Raw genomic sequence first — 22,967 nt, 5'->3', positions numbered from 1 at the left:
AGAATGCTCTGGTGAGCCATCAGCTCCAGTTAACAGAAAGTGGCATATGAAGTTATTATTTCTTAACAGCCTAGAGGGAGTTGCAACTCCCTTTAATCAGTGATCTTAGTTCCTTCCTACCTATAATTTCTCTGTCATAGAGTTATAAAACTATTATCCAGCTCAACATACACACGCACATATCTTACACACACATTTATGCAAGGACTGGTACCTTATTCCCACCTGAGTTTGAAAACAGAAGAGATTGCTAAGGTAAAGTATTTCATTCTGTTTCTTGTCAGGGATGCAGCCAGGAATAGATATCATCAATCTATGTAACCCATCTTCCTTATCTAAACCAAAATTCGAAGAATTTAGCTTTGTTCTTAAAAGAAGGAGTGGGGAAGCCTATGCTTTAGTCTTTATCAACTATCCAAAACATTTTTGAACTTTTTAATAGTATTATAAAAGTAATACTAATTTTATAGCATACCTAGAGGCTCCTATGAAAAGATCCTCAAAGAAGTTCCAGATTTTGGGTTAAGAAATTAGAACACATCTCTATGATCAAATATCTAAAGGACTTTTTCTTGTGTTTTTCCTCTCTGCTTCCCTTCCTTCTTTCTTCTTCTTCTTTTTTTTTTTTTTTAAGGTAACAATCTTAAATGATTTCTGGGGTTCTTCCCCAAAAGATTCCAAACCAACAGCCAGTCTGTCTTGACAGTATCTGCCGTGGAAGCCCCAAGTCTGATAAAATAAAACAAAACCAGCCAAGTCCCAGTCCCTCTTATTATATATTGTAATCAGTTTCTTCGAAGAACTGCGCAAATTACTATGTACGCTTCAGAAATTTAAGAGATGGCAGTGCCTGCATGAGGACATCATCAATGAAGAACTCCCACACTACTGCACCATTCTGATTCACATACTGACCTCATACTTCTGTTAAAAATGCTCTATAATTATGGGAACAGAAATGATACATGATTAGACATTCACTTACAGCAACTATTTTTAATTATAGTTGAGCAGCATAAAACAAAACTAAAACTAAACATTTGTGCAAGGAAGTAAATGTTATCAACATAAACTTTAGTGTTTTTTCCCCATAGCTTAGCCCTACAGATCAGTAACACACTCCTTACCCCTGCTCCAGATGACAGCAAACTACAAACCCATACGAAATCTAGTTAAAAGAAACTTCTCATATAAATGTAAACTTGCTTTCACCTTATGTAACTTACAATCTTTAATATGCCCTCTAGATTCCTACTTTTGTATTTCTGATTAGTGACACCCATGATTAACAAAGATGCCTCATACTTTACAAGATACTTGCAAGCAGAATTTTTCCAAAATTTCTGAAACAGCTTTGGCTTTAATGCTGAAGGATTTTACTAAATTGAATTTAAAGAAGAAAAATTTATTTTTATTTTAAGAAGTGAAATTTAGATGGCTGAAGTGATGCTGATAACAGATCAAAGATAAACTGGGGTAAATAAAACACAATTTACTTGTCTCCACACCTCTTTGTGATTCATTTTTTCCAACTGATGACTTATTTAAAAATACATTAGCTTGTAAGATAAATAAAAAGTAACCAGAAAGCAACTACCCTTTTTTTAAGTAGCAAAAATAAAGGGTAGAAGCACACAGAAGTATATATGAATAGTGGTAACACTTTTAGGATAACAGTTTGCAGGTGTCATTTATTTAATTGCCTGTTGATTTATAAAAGATACAGTGTATGGTTAGTTTCTGTTTAGTTATTTGTAAACTATTACAAAGATAGTGTAAGAAGGTAGCAATGGTCAGGTAGAGTCCGAGTGCTGATACTGAAATTTATTTCAGTAAATCACAAAAAGTCTCCATCTTTCCATTTCTTCATCTCTAAACAGGGATGACAAGGTTGGCAAGGAAATAAATGAGATAGTATTTGTAAACTGTACATCTTTTAAGAATACAAGAGTTTAAAAAAAAAGGATACAGGAGTTATTCTCATGTTTCTAGTTATCATTTTTGAAGAATGAGCAAAACAGTTTTAGGTAGGAGCTTAAGGACAAAAAGAAGTTAGTAAATGAACAAAAATGAAAAAGAAATTCTTCCTTTATTACTTTGATTTCCATTTTTAAAGCCTCTCGAACTTTCAAAATAAGTTCTATTCTTCTATTACCATGTTTCCATGAGCACTTTTAACAAATTTCTGTGTTTAATTTTTTTTTAAAAGATTTTATTTATTTATTTGACAGACAGAGATCACAAATAGGCAGAGAGGCAGGCAGAGAGAGAGAGAGGAGTTATCAGGCTCCCTGCTGAACAGAGAGCCCGATGAGGGGCTTGATCCCAAGACCCTGGGACCATGACCTGAGCCGAAGGCAGAGGCCTTAACCCACTGAGCCACCAGGCGCCCCTCTGTGTTTAATTTCTTATCAGAGAATGAGTATTTTCTAAATATGCTCCATTTCACAAGGAGGCTTTCTCCTAAATTATTAGGGAGAGTAAAAACTGGCACAAAAATTTTTTTTTTTGGTAGGAAATCTGGTAATATCTATCCACATTTAAATGCACATACACCAATTAATTTTTAGGAATTAATTGGTATATAAAGGTATATAAAGAAAGTATAAAGATATACTTCCACAAGTACACAGGGAAGGCACATATGAAGATGTTAAATAGAACTGTGTTTACAATAACATAAAATGGTCGGGGCGCCTGGGTGGCTCAGTGGATTAAGCCGCTGCCTTCGGCTCAGGTCATGATCTCAGGGTTCTAGGATCGAGTCCCGCATCGGGCTCTCTGCTCTACAGGGAGCCTGCTTCCTCCTCTCTCTCTGCCTGCCTCTCTGCCTACTTGTGATCTCTCTCTCTGTCAAATAAATAAATAAAATCTTAAAAAAAAAAAAATAACATAAAATGGTAAACAATATAACTTCCCATTATTAGGGTATGGGTTAAATAAAGTTTGGTACAACCACACAATGAAACATTAAGTAGTTATTAAAAGGAGTTAGGTAGGTTTCCATATACTAACATACAAAGCTACCTAGGAAATATTATGTGAAAAAAATCTGGAAGATCCTATGAGAAACCACTATACTTCTGTGGACTAAAACTAAAGCAATGTTTGTTTGTTTAAGATTTATTTATTTTTGAGAGTGTGTGCGCACAAACACACACACACAGACACACATGCATGGGGGTGGGGGAGAGGGAGAGAGAGAGACTCTCAAACGGACTCCCTGCTGAGCACCAGTCTGGACCCGGGCTTGACCCAGGGTCCAGATCATGACCCTAGCCAAAACCATGAGCCAGATGCTTAACTGACTGAACCACCCACGTGTCCCTAAAGCAGTGTTTTCAACTTCAGAGGTTGGACCAGATAATTCTTTGTGGCGTAGGCTATCCTGTGCTTTGTGAGTTATTTAGCAGCAGTTGCCAGTAGCAGTGCCTGACCAAGCTATTACAATCAAAAACTTCTCCATACAGTGCCAAATGTTCCCTGGGTGAGAAACTCACCCCTTGTTGAGAACCACCAAACCAGAGAATAAAGAAGTAAAGGTGGGGAAAAGAAACTTCTACTTGTCACCTTATACCTTATTTATATATATATATATATATATATATATATATATTTTTTTTTTTTTAAAGATTTTATTTATTTATTTGACAGACAGAGATCACAAGTAGGCAGAGAGGCAGGCAGAGAGAGAGAGAGGAGGAAGCAGGCTCCCTGCTGAGCAGAGAGCCCAATGCGGGGCTCGATCCCAGGACCCTGAGATCATGACCTGAGCCGAAGACAGAGGCTTTAACCCACTGAGCCACCCAGGCGCCCCATCTTATTTATATTTTTTAATGATGAAAATATATAGCACTTGGAATTAAAAAAAAATTAACAACCAAAAAAGATTCCCCATAACTTCTCACTCAAAAATTACAATAGTGTTTGTAGGATATGAATCCTTGTTTTTAAAAAACAAAACCAAACCAAACCCTAGGTAAGAAGCAATAACATCATAAAGGTGTTTGAAAGGAAATGCGCATTTTCAGTGGAATAGGCAGAAAAATATATGGATTCTGCCCCTTTTGTTTCCATGACTGCCTCTTCCCAGGATGCCCACACTCCCGGCTTCAGTTTCTACCCCTCTACCCATAAATCTTAGGGGCTGTAGCTCCTTAATACGCATGGTGTACACCAGGTCCCTCCTTCCTTCTTATATTCTGTATATTAGATAAATATAAATAAACAAACAAAAAGTGGTCCCAGAATATAGAAATTTCTAATTTTGCCCAAGAAACATGGAGAAATACTATTAACATTTATTTAAAAAAATTAACAAAATGAATACTTGGGAAAGTATAGTATCTGTTAATAAAATCTACTAGACTAAAAACAAATGTGGTTCACAAAGAAGATCCAGAATTTGTAGAAGTGTCTTCTAATGCTGTTGGTTATTCATTTACTTATGTATCTATCCATCTATCCCCAAATTTGAGAGCTTTAAAATTCTTGCTTTTATATGGCTCACTCTGGCGGATAAAGGGATGATTATCTGATCAAGAACTTTGGCTAAACCTTAATTTTTTTTATTATTTTTAAATATTTTATTTATTTTCTTGGCTAAACCGTTTGAACTTAAAATTGATGGGGGCAGGCAAATACTAAAAATGACAAAATACCTAATGAAGAATGAAAACCTACGGATTAATCAATATGAATGCATGGCCCAACAAAAAGCAAATTAAGTAAATTATTAGATTAATAATGAATAAATTCTCCAAACTTAAAAAATGTGTCAAGCTAATTACCTTTGATAACCAGATACTACTTTTTATAAAGTGGTATTAGAGGGAAACAATCTCTTCATTAACTTTAGACATGGTTTCCAAAAAATCGTATTTCCACACATAACTTTTACACAACTTTTCAGTGATAGTGACTAACTACACTGAGTGGTGATACCTAACTTCTTAAGAACAAGTACTCCAAAGATGAAACATATCGGAAAAGGACCTTAAAAACAATGAATATCATAACTACTATTCTTTTCCATTATTATTTGGGTCCGGGTATATCCATCTTAAGAGGATCTGAAAACATTAAGTTTTATATGGGTGACTGGTGTTATATAAATACAACAATCTTTTCTTTGTCTCAGAGTAGTTTCAGCTGGAAGTATTTTAAGCAGTTGAGGCTACAGCTCTGCAGCAAAATAATTTAAAGAAACTTATTTATTTATTTTTTTTTTAAATGGCACAATGTGGTCATAATTTCCTTATGAGCCCAAAATGCATGCTTCAGTAGAAGCCACCTCAGATTTGAACTCATGGTCTTGGTTAGAATATCTGACACATTCCTCTGGATAATAATACTCTTTTAGGAGAGGCAGGAAGGGAAGGCAGGGTGAAGAAGCATTGTTGTGGGACTGCACTGGAGGTGCTCTGCATTTAGTTCTATGTGTTTGCACATGAGCTTTCTTTTTAAAGAACTACTGTTCAAAGGAATAGTTTGAAAAGTACTGATTTATGCCATTGTAGCAGTAAAACCAACTCCTCTCTCTTCCTTTGGATTTCATGAGTATGTCAAAAGGAAAATTTTAAGACAGAATCAACATAGGTGATGACATAAAATAAATCAATGAATTAGTATATTATTGGAAAACATACCTGATTCTGGCCAGAACAGCTTGTAGAAAGCTCAGTACTGTCCTAAGTTCAGATTCTTGACAAGCTCGCAGAAGCATACTAAATCCATCATTAAGCAGTTTTTCATGTGACGGATACAAGCAATGGCTAGTCTCAAACACTTCTTGAACACCATCAATATAGATGGAAAGAAGTATCCAGAGAGTCTTTCTTTGTCCCATTTCATCATTCTTAGATACCAAGAATTCCTTCGCCTTCTCTCGGAAAGCACTTGAAAATTTCTCAGCCAAAACACCAATGTCCAGATTTTTCTGGGTATACATCAAGAGGAATGCCACTTGACCCTTCCAAATGATGGAAGATGTTACAGAGGAAGGCTTGAGGAAATTTAGGAGGTCTAAAACATGACTTGCTACATCTTCCACCTCTGCAACAGCTGCTAACAGTAGAAAAAGGTTGAAGAAGTTCTGAAGACCAACTTCTGTCAGTTCTTCCATTCTTTTTTGATGGAATTTAGAATATATTCTGCAAAACGCAAAAAAAATTCTTGTATAAAATTTTCATTCATCAATATCAATCATTTAGAATAACACTTTATTCAATACTCATGACAGTTTCATTACTTTAAATTTAGCTAATTCTTCATTATGATGCTGCCATGTCACTTTTTCTGCTTTGAAAACAAGACTCACAGAATGCCCATAGCTTTAAATTTCTCAGTGATGCAGCAACCACATATGATTAAATAAAAGGACTGCGTGGTCTTCCCCACAGGACAGTAGAAATGTTCTTTTTATATAGCACATGGCTTATCCTTTTATTTTAGACTCTTAATCACCTTTCTTTCTAAATTTTTATTGACAAATAAAATATATGCTCCTTTCGGTACAATTTGATGTGCTCTAAATAAATCTTAACAGGGCAATTTTATACAATTTTCCTTAAACTCTTTTTCCTCTACCCCTCACAAAGACCTGCCTTTGTTATAGTTATATCTAAGACAATTCAAAGTGCTGGAAAGTATTTTTACCTATCCATAAAGAAAAAATGGTTAGTGTTTAAATGTCCAAGACTAACCGCTTAAAAATCTCCTGTGTTAATATAATTTACTAGTTGACATACTTTTCTCTCACCAATTAAAGGATCAGAATTAGAAAAAAAGAATTGTTACTGTATATATTCCAGTGATTTGTTTTAGATAAAGTTCCGAGTACCATGTCTTTCACAAAATGATTTAAGATTCAAAAATAAACCATGGGGCACCTGGGTGGCTCAGTGGGTTGAAGCTTTTGCCTTCAGCTCAGGTCCTGATCCCAGGGTCCTGGGATTGAGCCCGGCATCGGCATCGGGCTCTCTGCTCAGCAGGGAGCCTGCTTCCTCCTCTCTCTCTGCCTGACTCTCTGCCTACTTGTGATCTCTATCTGCCAAATAAATAAGTAAAATCTTTAAAAAACAAAAAAACAAAAAACAAACCGGCACACAGAACCAAAGAAAAACCTATTTGAGCCACATAATTTTTGGAGGCTTAACAAAGAAGTTACCATTAAAAAAAAAAAAAAGTATACTCTAAAAATAGTCCTATTGTTATCACTATAATCTTGCAAGCAGTATAAGGGAATCAAATAGGAACTTCATTTAGTGATTTCTGAGAAGTCCCTATCTAGAATATGAAGGTATTCTTACTCTTCTGCAAGAGCTCCCATCATATAAGCAAGTGGTACAAAGACAGCTAGAAAAGGGCTAATGAAGTAGAATAAGGGAAGACAATTAAAACTCATACCCACAAAACTCTCCAAAAAGAGAGAACAGATGAATATGACCAAAAGTTTATTTTACTATGCCAGAAATGAAAACTGGGCAACTCCCCAAATGAGAACAATCAAGTTATTTCATCCTATTATCCTTTGGTTAGTTTTCATAGGGAGCAGGGCCTATGGGATCGCTAGACTCAAAGAACACCAAGTTTTATAGGTTGACTCCATTACCGCCAATGTATGATTTGGAGATGTTTTCTATTTTTATAATTTTGAATGAACTTTATGCATTGAGTTATATAATAACATTATAATTAATTTTGGCAAGAAAAACATTCTCTGATAGCCCTGAATTTAATATATGGAATTTCAATCTTCAGGACAGATGAGATAAACTCAATTCCTCTACAGTTACAGATACTAAGTTTGTTCTTGTTACAGATTGGCAGGATCAAAAGGCTACATGTTTTGTTGTCCTGTATACGTTAAGAAATAAATTTTAAATGTCTAAACCACACAGACTTCCAACCACAAGTTAACTAAAAAAATACCAACAGTAAGTAATGCTTCTCCACAGTGAACATTCATGACAAAGAAAGACATGCCGCATACCTTCCTTTGATTTGTTTCCAAGGATGAGGGCCATTGTTCTTCATTGCTTTCTTAACAACTTTTGCCAAAATGCAAAGGAAAATGGTGAAACTACTGCTGGATTTATACAGGTCATTATCTTGTTTATCACAACAGCAGGTCTTCACCATTTCTAGCATTGACAAGGGTGACTTAATGATATATGTAAGGCCTTTCAAAGGAAGCCAAGAGATGCTGAAAGAACTATTCTAAAAGCAAATAAATAAATGCATACATAAATACATAAAGTTTCAAGTCTGAGTAAATAAGAATTCTTTCATCTCTTCTATTCTTGAAGTTTCCCAGCATTTATGTCATACCATTTATTTTTATATCAGGTCATTTACTGTGTAGAATTTTCTACAATCTCGAATTAGCTGCTTATATCTCCCTAGTGTCATGTAATGTATTCTTTTATCCCCTCTCTCCTCTGTAAATTGGTAGCTGTATCTAGAGGACTGATCACAGTCACGCAAGTGGAATTTTTTGATAAGAATCTTCCATTGGTGGTACTGGGCACTGCCTATTCCAATTTAGGAAAGAGAGACATAAGTGTTGGGCATGTTGTCAACCTGATCTATTCATTTGAGTCATCCCCACCAGACTTTCACTGAACAGTTTTAGCCATCACTGATGATCATGGCCCAGATACCTTACTTCATCAGGTGTACAAACAGTGATGTTGTAATTCTATCATTACTTCTCAATTAGCTCCTTAGAAATTTGGTTACTCTAAAATATAGTTTATATTTATCCTTTATTTACAATTTTCAGAATAATGAGCATTTTTTTTAAAGAATACTAACTTTTCTAAATGTGTCATACACTCAAGGATTTAAATGTATTTGATAGGTTTTAATCCAGAGCAGTCATTATTCTTTCTTATGCTCAAATCTACCCAGCATGAGGGCAACAGGAGCTCCCTCAAGTTGGCTCTTGTGTCCTTTCGACAGGACTCCAGCTTACTTTGACATTCCCTGCTTTATGATATTCCCTATGACGACACGCTATAGACTCATATTATACATGTTACCTCACACCTAGAATGGGTCATTTCTCTAATCAGCCTGAAATTATGCTTCAAAAAAGGTATTTTTCATAAGCTCCATTATGTATAAACCTAAATTAGTAATTTAGGTTTCTTTTTTCCTTTCCTTTTTCTATTTTGACTGAGGGGTTCACTATTTACCCAGAAACTGAACATTCCAAGTCTTTCTCTTCTCCCAACACATAAAAGGTAACTAAATTCTATAAATCTACATTTAAAATTTTTATTTTCCTAATTTAGCCTCTCCTTTCTAAACCCTATTTTACTCATTCACTGCATTATTAGCATGTATTTTTACACTGGACTCCTAATTGGCACCCAATTTTCAGAAAAAACTTTCTCACATACATACCTAATACGTCACCATACTTGGTACCCTTTGTCTCTAGAACAAATCATGACTCAGTATGCACATAATCTGGCCCCTGACTACCCTGTCTACCAACTTTCCCTATACGTTCTCTCCATAGTCATCTCAAACCTATCATTCAGAACTATTGAACATGGTAGGAAAAGATCATGTTTTTATGTGTTCATACATTTGTTCATAATAATGTTCCTTTTACCTGAATGCTCTTTTCTTCTTACTTGTAAATTCCATGCACTCCTCAGTTAAAAAATTACAACATCCCAAAGTCTCCACAAGTTTATACACTGGGTCAAATACTCTGTCCTTTGGCATTCCACAGTAATGGAACTTTTCCTCCCATAATGTATGGGTATCTGCCCACTAGCCTATAAGCAACTCAAATGCCAACACTTTGTCTCATTCAGGATAGTATGAACTTTTCAATGTGTTGCAAGCAACCAGTAATTGTTAGACAATGTTAATAAATGAGAATTTTAAAAATATCTTTCTAGTAAAATTTTGGCTACTTTGCTTACTCTCACTCTTAAGAGAAAAGGGACACAAATGCCCATTCCATTATGTCAATGCTCTACAGATAACTATTCTTAATTAAACCATAAAAACATTCCTCACATATATACAAATTCTTCAAATTCCTGGAATAAATTCATACTCTACTGACTTACCAAGTTCTTACTAAAATATTCCCATAGAATGGTGACGATTGCAATGTTTGGCTCCCAGAAGTCACAAAGAGTCAAACAACAGTGAAGATGCATTCGTAATTGTTCTTCTAGTATACCATCCTAAAAAATAAACTGAAATTGTGGGAAAGTAAATGGGCTCTTGCAACATGAGTATTATTACTTGATACTGCACTGGATAACCTGCTTTTAAAGAGTATGAACGGGGGCGCCTGGGTGGCTCAGTGGGTTAAAGCCTCTGCCTTTGGCTCAGGTCATGATCCCAGGGTCCTGGGATCGAGCCCCACATAGGGCTCTCTGCTCTGCAGGGAGACTGCTTCCCCCTCTCTCTCTGCCTGCCTCTCTGCCTATTTGTGATCTCTGTCAAATAAATAAATAAAATCTTAAAAAAAAAATACTGCTCATGATCATTCATGGAGAATGAATATATGTTAAGAATAGAAGGAGGGGGGAAAAAAAAAAAAAGAATAGAAGGAGGAAGACCAAGCTAGAAAGTAAATAGTGACAATTGCAGTATAACAAAAAAGCAGATTTCAAGTTCTAATACATACAAAGCAGAAATGTTGGGAGATGTGAAGGTGTGTGGTATATAGTAAGCTTTAAATAGCTGTTGAGGGGCACCTGGGTGGCTCAGTGGGTTAAAGCCTCTGCCTTCGGCTCAGGTCATGATCCCAGGGTTCTGGGATCGAGCCCTGCATCGGGCTCTCTGCTCCGTGGGGAGCCTGCTTTCTCCTCTCTCTCTGCCTGCCTCTCTGCCTAGTTGTGATTTCTCTCTGTCAAATAAATAAAATATTTTTAAAAAATAAATAAATAAATAAATAGCTGTTGAATGACTGGGGGTTCTCAGTGGTGTGTCACTTTTTAACAAACATGCATGGTTACTCCATCATAGATAATTAAACTGCCTACTCTTTCTCTACTTCTACTTCCATCTCCTCATGCCACCTCAAAGTTTAGAAGACAGTTACATGAAACTGTTAAGATAAGCACACAACTTTAAAGAAATATTAAGAAACAGAGGCAATGGCATTTGTTTTTGATGAGCTATATGAAGGTACGGAGGTAAGAGAGCAATTAACACTTAAGGAGAATTCCCAGGTTTTGGCTTAAGGAAATGAGTTGATGGTACCACTTTTTGAGATGGCAAAGACTAGGGGAAGAACAGATGGGAGAGTGCACAAGGGCAACCACGTGGAGATATTATGTAGATAATGTGATATATAGGCCTAGAGCCCAAGGGAAAAACCAGCTGTTTTAGTCATTCAGATGTTACTTTCATATTGATGGTTTTTAGAGCTATAAGCCTAGATGAGATCAACCAAGGAAAGAGTATACATGCAAATGAGAAAAGGATCCAGAACTGTGAGCCCTTTGCTATTCCAACATTTAGGTATTAACAGGAGAGGAATTATCAGCCTATGAAGAAAGAAGAGAAACAGACATCATGGATACCAAAAGAAATATTTTGGAAAAGGAAAGTAGTCAAAAGGGTTGAATGCTCTGAGAGGTTAAAATGAGAAGAAGGAAGAGTTTTTGGATTTGATAATAAAGAAGTTACTGATGGCCCTGACAAGAGTAGTTTCTGGAATGGCACAAATAGAAACTTAAGGTATAGGCTGAGGGTACAATAGGAGGTGAGGAAACAGAGATGTTTAAGTTAAGAAATATATAGTCCTTGAATAGTTAAGAGACAAGATCCAGTACAGAGGGAAAGGAACTAGCTTTTGATAGAAACAGTTACACTTCCAATATGACAGAAGAACAAACTGAGGGGTCAAGTACAAAGCAGACATATGTTGGCAGATCTGAAGGTACAAAAAGGTACTCTCAAATGACTGCTTCTATTTACTCAGCGATTTAAGACATAAGATGCTTGGCTCAGTTAACTGTGAGTCAAAAAGCAAAGACTCTAGGGACGCCTGGGTGGCTCAGCGGGTTAAAGCTTCTGCCTTCGGCTCGGGTCATGATCCCAGGGTTCTGGGACCGAGCCCCACATCCACTCTCTGCTCAGCAGGGAGTCTGCTTCTTCCTCTTTCTCTCTCTCTGCCTGCCTCTTTGCCTACTTGTGATCTCTGTCAAATAAATAAATAAAGTCTTTAAAAAAAAAGAAAAGCAAAGACTCTAGAACTGACTGCCATTTGAGATCTATGATCAAGAATTCAGAGTCAAAAAAAAAAAAAAAAAAGAATTCAGAGTCAGAGGAGTCCATAAGAATGATCATTTGACATTCTCTAGCAATATTCAGCTGGGGGGTGAGGCTGGCAGGGGTGTAGGAAAGGACTAGGTTCTGCCAAGTTTAAAACAGATGAGGGCTATGGAATTAAAGGTTTTTGTGATGGAATGACTATTAATAAGGGGGTGTACAATCTAAACTGTTTAAGGAGGAAAGTTTGGACATGGAAAAAGAAAATGTTAAAGATCAATAGTGACAGGGTGCTTGGGTGGCTCAGTGGGTTAAGCCTCTGCCTTCGGCTCAGGTCATGATCTCAGGGTCCTGGGATTGAGTCCCACATCAGGCTCTCTGCTCCACAGGTAGCCTGCTTCGTCCTCTCTCTCTCTCTGCCTGCTTCTCTGCCTACTTGTGATCTCTGTCTGTCAAATAAATAAATGAAATGTTAAAAAAAAAAAAAAAGATTCTCTCTTAAAAAAAAAAGATCAATAGTGACAGGCAAAATGAAAATTAAAAGAAAAATGAAAAAACATAAAGCATAACTATGGAAACTGGGTGAGGTAAGTGACAAAAAATCTGAGTAGATGTGAGGATAATTAAGAAACTTAGAGGACAGGGTGATACAATACTGTTGTGGTCACTAATAAAAGTAATTATTTGAAAGAGAGGAAACTAAAAAAAAAAGAAAGAAAGAGAGGAAACTGAACATGAACAGATTCTTTTTTTTTTTTTAAAGATTTTATTTATTTATTTGACAGACAGAGATCACAAGTAGGCAGATAGGCAGGCAGAGAGAGAGGAGGAAGCAGGCTTCCTGCTGAGCAGAGAGCCCAATGTGGGACCCTGAGATCATGACCTGAGCCGAAGGCAGAGGCTTTAACCCACTGAGCCACCCAGGCGCCCCAAACAGATTCTTTTTGATAAGGCATTAACTCTTCTAATTATTCCCCCCACCCAACTCTTTTAATTATTAATCCTTTAGAATATACTCTGGCTTTAAGTCCTCAAGGAAACTTTACTGACTTCCCCACTAACAGTGACCTCCCTTTATGCTCCACGGCATCCTTGCACACCTATGTCACAGCACTTACCTTGTTAAATTTAATGTTCATCTGCTTTCAAGTATCTATAAGCTCTCTGAGAATTAGGATAATTTCCCCAGGGTCTAGCACACTGCCTGGTTTGCCAAAGAAACTCCATAAATATTTCATGAATTAAACTGAGATCTAGGGGCGCCTGGGTGGCTCAGTGGATTAAGCCGCTGCCTTCGGCTCAGGTCATGATCTCAGGGTCCTGAGATCGAGCCCCGCATCGGGCTCTCTGCTCTGCAGAGAGAGGTTCTAGTGCCTCTTTTTGCCGAGTAGCTGTACGGCTTAGGGAAAGATACTTAGCTTCTCTAATATAGACAAGTACTCATTTAACCAAAGAAGAGAAGTGCCTGTCCATCACTAACATTCTTTGATTTTATTATGAAAATATTAAACACGGCCCAGGCTCACTCCTGTGGCACACTACTCATATGAATTAAAGCATACCAATTTTATTATACTTCAAGGTTAAAAAGTAGGTTATATTTTTAAAGTGGGTTCATTTTAAAGAATTTGTTTTGTTTTACTGGGTATCTGATGCTCATTTTACATGTAAAATCTACAAAAAGATATTTAAATCATAAAATATACAAAATTTGGGAAAAACAATTGTCAGGCATTATGTGACATTTTACATACATTAGTTATATGTCTCATACCATCTCAGTTTCATTACCTTTATCACAGAAAAGAAGGTTGGGGTTCAGAAGTTACAAATGGCTTATCCATGTCCACTTGGGAAGGAGCAAGGATTTATGATTCCAAAGCCTATTATACATACCATTCTATGCCCCTTTCCAAAAATAGGAGGGAAAAGAAATAAACATTTAATGTACACCAGATCTGATGAATATTGTTTTTAGTGACTGCCAAGATCGGAAGCAAAATTTGTAAGGCCGGAGTCCATGTTCTTTCCACTGTGCTCAATCAGGAAGAAATTAAATATCATATCTTAGGGAATTTTTATTTATTAAAAGGACAGGAGATAAATTTCCTTTCCTTTTCCTGCTAGTAGCTAAAGATTACAATGAAAAGCAATGACTTAGAAAATACCATTTTCCCCACAGTTCTGGCAGGATATGTAGGACTGTAAAAGTAAGTCTGTTTAGCCTTTAATTAATTACAGATAGTATTTATTATAAAATACATTTTCATGTTCTGTATATTCCACTATTGCTTTGTTATGAGCCATTTTCCCTTAGTTTGTTCTTAAAATTTTCCTTTCAAAAATGTGTGTCTGTGCACATCAGTTGAATTAAGGAGAGAAAGAATTTGGCCATTTTTAAGTCCAGATACCCAGAGATATAATATAAAATAGTCAGGAATAGAGCAAATAGACATCTTAGCCCAAATTCATAATAAGATACAGAGCTGAAATACAATGAGGAGGAGTACTGGAGAGTGAGCAAGGATATTAATTTTTTCCTACCTTACATTTTCTCAACACTCACTGGAAAGAAAACATAAAAAACAAGCAAAAATGTAGAAAAACTGAGATGCTTTCCACAAGTATCATCAAAATAGGTAGAAACCAAAATGGATATTAATGAAACACATAGCATCAAAGAAGTATAAAAATAAAAATAATGAAAAAATAGTTTTTACTAAGAATCTTACAGGGGCACCTGGGTGGCTCAGTCAAGAGTCCAACTCTTCATTTTGGCTCATTTCATAATCTCAGGGTTGTGGGATCAAGCCTGGTGTCTGGCTCCATGCTAGGCATGGAGCCTGCTTAAGATTCTCTCTCTTCTCCTCCATCTACCCCTCTCCATCCTGCCCCTAATTTAAAAAAAAAAAAATTCCTACAAAGTCCAATACTTTGAGAGAGCACACTATGAATAGAGCACATATGAAGACTCAAATCCCAGCTCTACCACTTCTCAGTTATCTATACGAACCTGAACAAACTCTTTAACTCCACCAAGGCCATCATTTCTTAATGTGTAAAATGGAACTTCACAAGATTGTCCTAAACACCAAGTGCAAGAGTGTACATTAAGTGCTAAGTATTGTGCATGCACAGAGATAGCTCTCACTGTGTTGTTTGCAAGAGAAATGCATTTTTTAACACCAAATATTGACTCTTTTGATGATCATATAATAAATGCAACAGGTTCTCAATGTCAAACCTTAAGCTGATATATTTCAATTTTGTGTTAGGGTTAAGTTCTACCTAAACCAAGAGGTTTGAATGACTACATCTAAATTTGTGCCCTCTGATTAGAGATTTTTTAATAAACTAGAAGGCCTGTGGGCCCCTTTTTCCTACACAGCCTTAAACCTGCCTGTCTCAATCCCAGAGGCTATGCTCCTCAGCTTCTGCATTTTTCACAAGACCCCGTGGATTGTGTCTCATCTCAACTCTGCGAGTGTGCATAAACTATTTAATGAAAAACCTACCCCAGAATATTCCATAGTGCCTGCTCCTGATCTCTGTTTTAGTCCTTTTTAATTTTTATTTTTTCTAAGATTTAATTTATTTGAGAGAGAGAGCACAAGTAGGGGGAGGGATAGAGGCAAAGGCGGAGGAGGAAATCTCCCCTTTGAATGGGGAGCCTGACCTTGGGCTCAATTCCAGGATCGTGAGATCATGACCTGAGCCGAAGGCAGATGCTTAACTGACTGAGCCACCCAAGTACCCCACTTTATAAAGAATGCCTTCCTATCTTTATTTTGAAAGATCAAATTTAGGCATATTAAATTCAGGTATATTCCATAAATGAAATTCTTTTTTTGAACTAAAAATGAAAACATTTAGTCTTTTAACATCATGAATCGTACGGGAAATGCAAATCAAAACCACATTGAGATATCACTTCACACCTGTCAGAAAAGTCAAAATCAAAAACACAACAAAAAAGCGCTGGTGAGGATGTGGAGAAAAAGGAACCCTCTTTGCACTGTTGGTGGGAATGCAAACTGGCGCAGCCACTCTGCAAAACAGTATGGAGGCTCCTTAAAAAATTAAAAATAGGATTACCATTGCATCTAGTAACTGTACTACTGGCTATTTACCCAAAGAATACAAAAATACTAATTTGAAAGGATGTCTGCACCCCTATGTTTACAGCAGCATTATTTACAAAACCCAAATTATGGAAACAGCCCAAGGATCCATCAATATATATGATTGGATAAAGAATGGTGTGCACACATATACACACACATATACACAATGGGACACTACTCAGCCATAAAAAAAGAATGGAATCTTGTCATTTGCAAAAACATGGACAGAGCTGGAGAGTATAATCCCAAGCAAAATAAGCTCATTAGAGAGAGACAAATACCTTATCATTTCACTCACATATGAAATTTAAGAAACAAAACAAATAAATAAGGGGCGGGAGACAAAACCAAAAAACAGGCTTTTAATTATAGGGAACAGATGGTTACCAGAGGGGAGGTGGGCAGGGGGAATGGTGGAATAGGTGAAGGGGATAGAGAGTACATGTATAGTAAGTACTGAGTAATACACAGAATTGTTGAGTCACTGTATTATAGACCGGAAACCAATACAACACTATTTTAACTATACTAGAATGTATAATAAATAAATATAATAAATTTATTTTTAGCTTATTTTATAAAAATAGCAATTTAAAAACTGGGGGGTTCATTTCTTTATGCATAACAAATACCTAGAAGAAATCATCAGAAGAATAAAATTTATTTGCAAGCTCAATAATGACGGTTAGTCTGCCTGAGTGGACTTAATTTTAGGATTGGATAAAATAAGCTGAACTTCAATATTCCAGTCAAGATTCTTCCGTCCAAGAAACACAATGATTTTGAATTAGTAATTAGAAAATTACTGTCTCAGGGATGCCTGGGTGACTCAGTCACCTCAAGTCAAGGGTGATTTGCTTTTAGCTCAGGTCATGACCTCAGGGTAGTGAGACTGCCCTGCACTGGGATACAACCTCATCAGGGAGTCTGCTTGGGAGCCTGTCCCTTTCCTCTGCCCTCTTCAAATAAATAAATAGATAAATAAATAAAATCTTAAAAAAGAAAAAAGATTACAGTCCCACATCATTCAAATCTAATCACATTCTAAGTTGTTTTTAGCCTTGGACTCTTTAGCCTCCCTGGCAAACGAAAATAATTTTTAAAGAATATTAAACTTATTTAGGATTTCTTTTTATACTCACCCCATAGTCTCTAGTAGAAAATTGTTTCTGTGATGTCAGAAAATGAGGCTTTAAAAAGCAGGGAGTATAAAACCGAAAATCTCCCTTTTCATATGAAAACAATAATGCTGTTTTAAAGGTAGAACAAATGTTTACTCTCAACATACACAAATATTAGATAATGCTGCCTCTAAAAAACTGGTTTTAGGTAAAAACTATTCAATCATACCTATATAAGTAAAATAAAAAAATACATGTTTTCTTTACTAACAAAGTACAATGTGTGTTCCTAGAAAATCCTTTGTGGCTAGAAAAAGATTTGGAATATTATTTGCTTAATTAAAACTACAGTGGCATGCCTACCAATTATATTTGACAACTGCTCTATATAAGGAATGTATGTTTTTTAAATATTGCAAATGGACTCTTTCACTGTTGGAGATAAAGTCAAAGCACATAAGCATGGTCAGATTTTAATTTACCTCAATAGGGGAAAACAGATATAATCAAACTGATGGCTCTATTCAAACATATTATTTATTCTTTATGACCACCTACTGTACCCACAAAATTGATTTCAAGAACTCCAGCAAGTGGTACTATACTACTTATAAAATCTAATTTGATACAATCAAGGCATGACAAAATTGAAAGATCACTAGAGAAAATGGACTACTTCTTTCTAAATATTATAATGACTTCTCTCACATGAAAAATGATTTTGACTTTATGCTACATCTAAATTCCCAGAAAAAGTTTCTTGGATTAGCTATACTATCTCTACTTATAAAATGACTGGCTTCTCATAGTTTGCTCAGGACTTTTCTGGTTTTAACACTGAAAGTCCCACAAGCCGGGAAAATTCTGATGGTCATACTACCTACTTCTTTTATTTTTTTTAAAGATTTTATTTATTTACTTGATAGAGACAGCAAGAGAGGGAACACAAGCAGAGGCAGTGAGAGAGGGAGAAGCAGGCTTCCATCCAAGCAGAGAACCCGATGCAGGGCTCTATCCCAGGACCCTGGGACCATGACCAGAGCCGAAGGCAGAGGCTTAACGAATGAGCCACCCGGGTGCCTCATACTGCCTGCTTTCAAGAATTACTTATTTATCAAGCTTAGCTAACACCATTAAAATACTAGTTATATTGTAAAAATATATTATGGAGTGTCAGAACAACTTTTATCACATTATAAGTAAGACATTCCAAAAAATTTTTTTTTCAAGTAAACTGAGTTTCCCTCATTTAACATCAAAATTAGAATGAGGGGCGCCTGGGTGGCTCAGTGGGTCAAAGCCTCTGCCTTCAGCTCAGGTCAAGATCCCAGGGTCCTGGGATCAAGCCCCACATCGGGCCCTCTGCTCCGCAGGGAGCCTGCTTCCTCCTCTCTCTCTCTGCCTGCCTGACTGGTTGTGCTTTTCTCTGTCAAATAAGTAAAATGTTAAAAAAAAAAATTAGAATGCGTCATAAATTCAGAGGAATAAAGAATTAATTTTTAAGTAACTGAAAGGGATTAAGGAGGGTTTTCAATCTCGTGGCCAAAAACCAAACTTTTCTACAGAGGAGATGGTGATAAATTCTTTCTCCTGTTTGTCCCAGACAAGCCCAAGATAAGTGTATGGGTATTTACCCATATGAACTTTTAGAGCTGCCTAAGAAATATTCTGTAATTTAAAACCTACTTAAAACCATAAATTCATAAACTATTAAAGCTTCAAGGAAGTATAACTAAGAGGTTTTTAAGCTATGTTATGTTAAGGCATTAAGATTGGATTAATAACTAATATAAAGAACAATAAACACTTTTTAGTGATTCCTTACATTCTTGATGAAAAAAATACATGTAAGAGACTTTCCGAATTACTAAATCAATATGTTCTCAAAAAGAATGAAGGAGAAAGCCAATTAAAATGACATAAATAAAAAATTTACATGGTTGAGATAATAGTTCTTTTGTTTCTCATACAACTTACATGTGCACAAATCTTTGGAATTCTAACCTAGAATATTTACTCAATTAGAAGATTCATATTATAAACTAAATGTACTTATTATATGCTTGATCTAAAAAATTTAGTTAATATAGATAATGGAAAAGAAAATTCCATGCTATTTCAATGATTTTTAAAGATATGGCTACAAAATAAATGAGAGTATGTGTGTTTGTATGTATAAATGGGTACATATGTATATATTTTTGATTTATGTATTAATCCTGTATTATCATATTTCTTGTTTGTTGTTTATTCCTCTATAAGTTTTTAACAATCTTTATTTCCTAACAGAAAAGTAATCTACTTTCCAAATTTAAAAATACCCTTTATTAAAATTTCCCCTTAAATTCTTACATAAGTAACTTATATTACAAAACTTCACAGAACTACAATACAGTATGTTTAAAGATATAGTGAATAGCATATTTAAAACTATTTTAAAAGGAGGTCAAATCTGACCTCTGGGCCATGAAGCACTACATTAACAGCTCTGCAGAAAGAGAAATGATAACGTATGAAATGAGGGCTCAGAAACTAGGACCTTATCAGTCAGAGTATGATTCGAGCCTGTAAGACAAATTGCTCGGCAAGGCAAGTCACCTTCCTGCTGTGATGAGGAAATAGCTGAATTTCCAATGCCACTATCTCCCTCATCATGTCTCCTAGACTTGATACCATACAGTCAAGGAATGGCTTATAGTTTTGCAACATCTACTACTTATTCTGAATATATTTTGTCAAAGTCACCAACTAGGATAATTTTATTTGTCCTTCAACTGGCAACTCTGCTTAAAATAAAAATCTTCAAAGGATAGTCCCTCATAGGAATGATCTTATGTTGACCCTTCATTAACAAAGAATGAGGATTCTACCTCAGGTTTTTTAATAAGTAGACAAAGTTTATTATTTAAATCATTTTAAGAGTTTGCTTTGTTCTTATAAATAAAATCTGGAACATTAAAAATTTAGCAAAACTCACAAATTGTGTCACTTTAAAAGCATACCTGAACATTGATGGACTTTTTAAGCAGTTCTTCTACAAAATTCCAATTTGATTCCATTTGTCTCTAGAAAGAGAGAATATTACACCAAAATTATTGCTCTTAATTATGCATTCAAATTATAGTACAGCTAGCTAGTTGTGAAGTACAAACATCTTTATCATCAGACATCATTACAATTTCCTGAATGTCTAAAATTATTTGGACAAAGAGTTATGTGACAGACTTGGTAGAAAATTTTTTAACTATTCCAATCCAATATAAACCTTATCAGGAGTTGTTTCATTAAACAATAGGATTTCTATAAAATTGTAAATGTTTTAACAAATATTTAATTTTTGTTATCATACATAATCTATCAGGAAAAAAAAAACACAAAAAACTTCACGTCGTTTGTGGAGTTTTTTTTTTATCCCTTGAGTGTTTTTCCTTATTCTGTACTCATCAGAGATTTTTTTATTTTATGCATAATAATGTCAAGAGAATCTACTCTGGTAAAGAAGTAACTAAAAATTTTATATAGAAAATTAAAAAATATATATACACAGTGCTACTTCATTTAATCAATGGTCACTTATCTGGCAACCGCAACTATCTGGAAGACTGCTAACAATAAGGAAGAACGCTGAAAAGGACTTTCACAAAGCCAAAATACTTCACAAAAGCTAGGCACTGAAAACGACTTCACCTTCCCACAGGAAAGCCTGGAGGACCTTCTCATAGGACACACGGTTCACTTGATACTCAGTTCTTAAAGCTTTGGATATACAGACTGGTAAAAACTAGAAGCAAAGAAAGTACCACTGAGAAGAAGCAAGGAACAACTGGTTTCTGACAAAGAGTAAAAAAGGTATAATAGGTAACTGTAAGACCTCAAAAGGCAAAGCCAGGGCGCCTGGGTGGCTCAGTGGGTTAGGCCGCTGCCTTCGGCTCAGGTCATGATCTCAGGGTCCTGGGATCGAGTCCCGCATCGGGCTCTCTGCTTGTCAGGGAGCCTGCTTCCCTCTCTCTCTCTCTGCCTGCCTCTCTGTCTACTTGTGGTCTCTCTCTGTTAAATAAATAAATAAAATCTTAAAAAAAAAAAAAAAAAAAAAAAAAAAGGCAAAGCCAAAGGCCTTAAAGAATAGAAGGAAGGAGTTTCAGGGTATCCTGACAATTTGACTGTTGTTCAGAAGGATGAATCCAAATGACTAATAAAGGGTTAAATCATGTTCAATATTCTTGATTTTAAATGGCTGGATAATGTTCACATAAGATGCTATCTACATAAAATCACTAAATAAACATTTCCTTGATAAAGGTACTCAGTGACTATGGTAGTCACCCTCTAAAAATGGCCCCAAATGATCCATCTCCTGGTATTCACACATTTATTTAACTCTTCACCCACACCCCACTCGACACCATACCACGGTTGGTCTGTCACTAACAGAATATCAACACTAACAGGAGTGATAGTATGTTACTTCCAAAGTTAGGTTAGAAGTTACTGAAGCTTCTGTCTTAATGAAAATCTCCCTCTTGTTGACTCCATCAGGGAAAAATCATAGTGTGAACAGGCCTGCAGAGGCCTATGGGATCGGTAACCGTCATCTCCTGACAACTAGAAGTGAATGAGAAAGACTGGAAGTGAATCCTCCATCCAGCTCTTTAGAGACTAAAGCACCATAGCTTACCACAACCCCATGAGGGATCCTGGGTGAGAACCATCCAGCTAAGCTCCTACTGTATACCTGACATCAGGAACTGTGTGAGATAATAAATGCTTACTGTTTCAAGCTGCTAAATTTTGTCACACAGTAATAGATAATTCATGCAACGACTTGGGTTATTTTTAGCAAAAGAATTACTGACTTTTTATTTTTATTTTTTAAAAGATTTTATTTATTTATTTGAGAGAGAGACAGAGAGAGAGCCCGAGAGGGAAAAAGGTCAGTGGGAGAAGCAGACTCCCCGTGGAGCTGGAGCCCTGATGTGGGACTCGATCCCGTAAATCCAGGATCATGAACTGAGCCACCCAGGTGCCCAAATTAATGACTTTTTAAAATACATTTATATAAGTAAAGTGAGTACAAAACATTTATGAGAGAATATGTAGTAAAGAATTTGGCTTTGCCCAAAGAGAGTCTGCCCTTTACTGAAACCAAGGATTCAGGTAAGTAATTTTTAGGCCCCTGGAATGTTATACCTCATAGGAGTATCTTTGTTTGCCTGGTGGCCTAGAGTCCTACCAGATAGTCTATTGATGTAGTTGAGGGTGGAGGCTGGCCATGATCCAAAACCAATAATGTGACTTACACTAAGGGCTGTGGAGACCTGGATAGTTGAAGACTGAGACAACCATGTGGTTAATCAATCCATCATGCCTACGTAAAGGAGCTCCAGTAAACACTGAACACTGCAGTTTAGGCAAGCTTTCTTGGTTGAAAATACTCCCTTCATACTGTCACACACTGATGCCAGGAGAC

At 36.1% G+C, this 22,967-nt stretch overlaps 1 protein-coding gene across 2 annotated transcripts in view; it reads right to left on the bottom strand.

The window, feature by feature from the left end:
- MMS22L (MMS22 like, DNA repair protein) overlaps positions 1-22,967 on the bottom strand; it is a 130,373-nt gene that overhangs the window by 79,828 nt on the left and 27,578 nt on the right. For both annotated transcript variants that reach the window (XM_046006173.1, XM_046006171.1), the window contains exons 11-14: positions 20,503-20,565; positions 10,095-10,214; positions 7,994-8,220; positions 5,649-6,152 (exon numbers count right to left, since the gene is read on the bottom strand). In XM_046006173.1, the coding sequence (XP_045862129.1) occupies positions 5,649-6,152; positions 7,994-8,220; positions 10,095-10,214; positions 20,503-20,565 (914 nt within the window). The remainder of the gene's footprint in view (positions 1-5,648; positions 6,153-7,993; positions 8,221-10,094; positions 10,215-20,502; positions 20,566-22,967) is intronic.

The sequence above is a fragment of the Meles meles genome, chromosome 5, assembly GCF_922984935.1.
Source record: "Meles meles chromosome 5, mMelMel3.1 paternal haplotype, whole genome shotgun sequence".
In the NCBI taxonomy this organism is placed as follows: domain Eukaryota; kingdom Metazoa; phylum Chordata; class Mammalia; order Carnivora; family Mustelidae; genus Meles; species Meles meles.
Note: the sequence above shows the minus strand (reverse complement) of the source record. Positions and strands in the feature narration are given on the sequence as shown.